Source organism: Helianthus annuus, chromosome 17 (assembly GCF_002127325.2).
Source record: "Helianthus annuus cultivar XRQ/B chromosome 17, HanXRQr2.0-SUNRISE, whole genome shotgun sequence".
Taxonomy (NCBI): domain Eukaryota; kingdom Viridiplantae; phylum Streptophyta; class Magnoliopsida; order Asterales; family Asteraceae; genus Helianthus; species Helianthus annuus.
The window spans coordinates 114,400,560-114,405,693 of NC_035449.2; the positions used below are offsets into that span (position 1 = coordinate 114,400,560).

General features: G+C 39.9%; 1 protein-coding gene across 3 annotated transcripts; it reads left to right on the forward strand.

The window, feature by feature from the left end:
* Positions 1-1,167: 1,167 nt before the first annotated feature.
* Positions 1,168-4,878, forward strand: LOC110926174 (serine/threonine-protein kinase D6PKL2). 3 transcript variants are annotated; one of them, XM_035987183.1, is made up of 4 exons: positions 1,168-1,411; positions 1,744-2,529; positions 3,216-4,072; positions 4,319-4,878. In XM_035987183.1, exons 2-4 carry the CDS (start codon positions 1,850-1,852, stop codon positions 4,429-4,431), a joined length of 1,650 nt encoding a protein of 549 aa, XP_035843076.1. In that variant the 5' UTR covers positions 1,168-1,411; positions 1,744-1,849; the 3' UTR covers positions 4,432-4,878. The 3 variants fall into 3 exon arrangements, with proteins under 3 accessions (XP_035843076.1, XP_022025621.1, XP_035843077.1); XM_035987184.1 differs by lacking the exon at positions 1,168-1,411 and adding an exon at positions 1,480-1,495; XM_022169929.2 differs by lacking the exon at positions 4,319-4,878 and having other exon boundaries at positions 3,216-4,270.
* Positions 4,879-5,134: the final 256 nt, after the last annotated feature.

Sequence of the window (5,134 nt, forward strand, 5' to 3'; positions counted from 1 at the left end):
TACGTAAGGGCGTAGTCCCTAGGGTAACTAACATGAGCAACATCGAAACACAACATGGAATCGCCTTAACATATATCTGGTAACACAACTCGTTGACGAAACCTTGAACTCACCAGCGTAGTCTGACACACTTGTTTGCATGCTTGTAGGTCGTTAACTTTGGAGCATGGACTTGCTATCTGGGCGTGCTGGAGTGGTCATGGATCGAAGCTACTGGATTATTTATAATTGATACATTGGTTTTAAGTTTATTTTGAAACAATTACTAAACGACTTATCTTATGCTTCCGCTACATAACTCTTGTGAATTAATATTGTGTTTGACATTTAATCTTGGCTATTAATGACATGTTTTATTTAAGTATTTACTATTGGTTCAATATGATTGGTGGCTCAGACTCTGATGTGTAACACGCCTCGCGGGGTTTCCGCAGGTGGTATTTTGGGGGTGTTACAGAATACTCATATATTTAATGATTTTAAAAGGGTATATAGTTTTGATAAATCGGTTGTAAATTTGTCATGCTCCTCTTAACCCAACTTGATATATTTTTTAACAACATTGTTTTTAGATCTAAATGCACCTAACCTTATACTTGCAAGAACTTGAACACATACCACTTTTGTTGAGAATTAGCATCATAACTCTACACCACTAGGTCATGAGTTTACTCGTGTCATAAACGATTTACATAGGTTAAACCCATTTAGGAAGATTTGTAACACGTAACTTGTTTAACACAAACCCATTTAAGTACGTATCAAGTTAGTGTCGTGTGAGAAATTGCAAGAATGTAAAAGTAACGGGAGTAACGTTGTTACTATATAAACAAAGATATAAATACAAGATTTTATCTAAACTAAAAAAATAAAATTTAAGAGAGAGAGAAAGAGATGGTGTGGAGAGTAGCAAGGACAAATATGATTGAATGTATCAATCAAGAGTGTAAAATGAAGTTTGACCTCCCATAAAGACAGGAACATTTTATTTCAAACAGTAAACAACTATATGATTGGGAGGTTGATGTGTTGTGAAGGAGACAGATTGAGGGGTAAATTAGTCATTTCACAAACAGGAGTGCTTGTGTTGCATTGATGGCTTGACCGACAGGTGTGACTCAAGACTCCACTTTCTTGATTCGTAGTTTGGACCCTTCTGTATTGGGACTAGAAAACAACCCAAATTATTCATTATTCATTCATTTCTACAAAATAAAAATAAAAATTAAATTAAAAAACCCTCTCTCTCTCTCTCTCTCTCTCTCTCTCTCTCTCTCTCTCCTCTTTTCACAGGTTTCATCATCATCAGCAGCAGCATGTTATGAACAAGAGTGCTTCAACCTTCATTCCTGCCCTTTTTGCTGCTACCATCAAAGCAATAAACTTGTGGGCAAGATTCTTCTATATATAGGTTTTTTTTTTTTCTATATCTATTTTATTTTCTACAAGAGTTTTCATACATTTGCTTGCCTGCATCTTGGTTTCTACAGATTATGTAAGATCGGTCTTAATGGGCTTATTATTTTTTTTTCAACTTTTGTTTGTAATTTCATAATCAAAATCTTACCTTTTTGCTAGTTAAGTTATCAAATTGTTACATTTCTTGATTTTTTTTTTATGTATATCCTTATGATTTTCGTGAGTGTTTTAAGATCTGCACTTGGATCCAATAGTTACTTATTTTGAATAGGATATGTTGATAAATTCTGATCTTTAATCTTGTTGATGACATTGTGTTGACAGATGTGAGAATTTTGGGGGTTTTGACTGAAATTAGCATAAAAAGGTGTTTACTTGAATGAGTTTCTTGATTAGTTGATCCTATTGGTTACATAGGATCTATTTTTCAATGGCTTCGAAAGCCCGTGGTGCTGCGGGTATACCACCTGCTATGGACCCAATTGTTACAAAACGTGTTGTTGCAGAGGATTTGGAAGCGAAATTTGCTTCAAAACTATCGATTGAAACGCGTAAGGTTGATGGGTTAGTGAGTGATGGAAGCAGCGGCCTTGGGAAGACGAGTGGGAGTGCACGTGTTGATTTTGTGGATAGTGGGAAGAGTAGTATGTGTAGAGGAAGCACAAGCAGCAATGTGAGTGACGAAAGCAGTTGTAGTAGTTTCAGTAGCAGTATTAATAAGCCGCATAAGTCAAATGATACGCGGTGGGAAGCTATTCAAGTGGTTAGAGCGCGCGATGGGGCTATGGGTTTGGCTCATTTCAGGTTGTTGAAACGGTTAGGGTGTGGTGATATTGGGAGTGTTTACTTGGCGGAGTTGACGGGTACTAAAGCTTACTTTGCTATGAAAGTCATGGATAAAGCGTTGTTAGCTAGCCGTAAGAAGCTTCTCAGAGCTCAAACCGAGAGGGAGATTCTGCAATCTTTGGATCATCCGTTTCTTCCGACGTTATACACGCATTTTGAGACTGATAAGTTCTCGTGTTTGGTTATGGAGTTTTGTCCGGGAGGAGACTTGCACATGCTTAGGCAAAGACAGCCTGGGAAGTACTTCACCGAGCAGGCTGCCAAGTAAGCATCCCGCACTGCAGTGATGCTTGGTTTTTTTTTATATCATTTATCTTGTTATATCATGAATTAGGCGTATTGAATACATGGAAATCTTATTTCACATGCTGCATTATTATCTTTCCGGTCCAAGATTGTCAGTTTTTATTTCCTTGATTGTTATACTTTTATAAATGCCGGATTTTGTTTTGCTATCACCTGTATTATTTAATATCTGAACTTTATATAAGATAAAAGTCAATTGAGCATGCATGTATCATTAACCTCAAAATTGTCTCGGGTTTTGTAAGTTTACGTCCTATTTTGTAGCATCGCGTACATCAATTATGCTATGTTTGGTTATAACAAACGCGCAGAAAACTCCTCAGAGTTTGGAGGTGACACTACATGCACACGTGGGTCAAAATTAGGGTCTAGAGGAGGCTGTTATGTTAGTAAAACATATGAGATAGATGCAACTTTTGGTTTTACATATAGCTACGCCTCACGTCCGTGAAGCTCTTGCCTTGCCCTTTGGCTTTCGCGACCTAAACCCTTCGGAGCGCCTCACGCTTTTTAATTCAAGTTCAATATGATTTTGCATATAAAGTATTAAGCTCGCATAGATGTAAAATTAATTCAAGCTGCTACGGTTTCGAGTTTTATCATTAGATATGAGTTTGACTAAATATTTTGATGTTGTATTGCAGATTTTATGTGGCAGAGGTGCTGTTAGCCATGGAATATCTCCACATGCTTGGGATTGTTTATCGTGACCTTAAGCCAGAAAACGTTCTCGTGAGGGAAGATGGGCATATAATGCTCTCGGATTTCGATCTTTCTCTTCGCTGTAGTGTTAGCCCGACTTTAGTAAAATCTTCATCTATGGACTCTGAGCCCCTTCGTAAGAACACCGCGTATTGTGCCCAACCCGCGTGCATTGAGCCTTCATGTATTCAACCTTCATGTGTGGTCCCTACATCGTGTTTCTCCCCCCGGTTCTTTTCAAGCAAATCCAAAAAGGAAAGAAAAACCAAAGTCACAAAAGACATAGTAAACCAAGTTAGCCCGTTGCCCGAGCTCATGGCTGAACCGACGAACGCGCGGTCTATGTCGTTTGTGGGAACTCACGAGTACTTAGCCCCTGAAATCATCAAAGGTGAAGGTCACGGAAGTGCTGTCGATTGGTGGACCTTCGGAATATTCCTGTACGAGTTATTATTTGGTAGAACTCCATTCAAAGGGTCGGGTAACCGAGCCACTTTGTTTAACGTTGTGGGTCAGCCTCTTCGGTTTCCTGAATCACCAGCAGTCAGCTTTTCGGCTCGGGATCTAATCAGGGGGTTGCTTGTGAAAGAACCTCAGCAGAGGCTAGCTTATAAACGAGGAGCCACTGAGATTAAGCAACACCCGTTCTTTGAAGGTGTTAATTGGGCGTTGATCCGCTGTGCTACACCACCAGATGTCCCTAAGCCCGTTGAGTTTGAACGATTCTCTCCTGCTCCCGTTGCATCGACAAGTGAAAAGACTACTAATGTACCCCCTGTAGCTGCTCCGGCTCACAAAGGTTCAGACAATTACTTGGAGTTTGATTTCTTCTAAATACATTTGTGAAACTTATAATGATGATGATGTTGATCTAGTTATGAACATATAACGTCAACTACAACATTGTTTATTGTGTTTTTTGGTAAACATGTTTCCTGACAACAATAAGGTTGTGCTATTGAGTTTTATTAATATATACACACAACAGATTTTTAAATCTTGAAGCAGCTGCAACTGACAAAGCCGTTGGTATGGTCCTGCATAGGTCCCAACGCGGTGTCGCCTGGAGAAGGAGCGGTTGAGGTTGGTGAAAACGTTGGCTCGTCGGTCAACTGGTCTTGCAAGGACACTTCCTCAGTTCCTTTCCTTCACATATGACCTTGACTTCACAAAAACCGGGGGCGTTATGTAGTATTTGATCAAGAGTCCCTCCACCGCCACCTTTCTTGCTGCTACTCTGCAATCAAGTGCAGGATTAAACAGAGGAGAATGAGTAGGCGGGTTATCAAAACGCGATTGAGATGACCGGAGGTTTCACGTGTACCTTAAGATGGATTTGGTAGCACCCATTACCAGCTTTCTTATGTTTAGAATTGGATTGAGGTCCAGAATGGCTTTTGCCTCCATGTCACTCTCTATAAGCACAGTTTCAACTTGAACCTGTAACACTAGAAGTTTCAGAAACCGAAGATGCTGTTTCCAACCAGAAACATATATGAATTTAGGGTGGTAATTGTTTTAGGTTGGCCGATTGAATTGGTGAACCTCCGGCATGATATTAACAAGCGGTAAATGGGTCGTAAACAGGTTGGCTAGTGAACCTTATTAAATATCTACCTTTTGAAAATCTTTTTATACCAACTAAAACGGATTTGATCAAATACACCATAGACAAGACGTGTCATGTCTAATAAACAATTGTGTGTGTGTGTGTGGGGGGGGGGGGGGGAACGGGTACCCATACCTGCGTGGGTCACACCGCCACCGGTACACTGAGTTGTTCCCGGTGGGTAGGGGTTGGGTAGTTGCTGATGTGGGAGGGGAATTAGGAGGAAAATTGTGTTTTTTTTTTTTTTTGGAT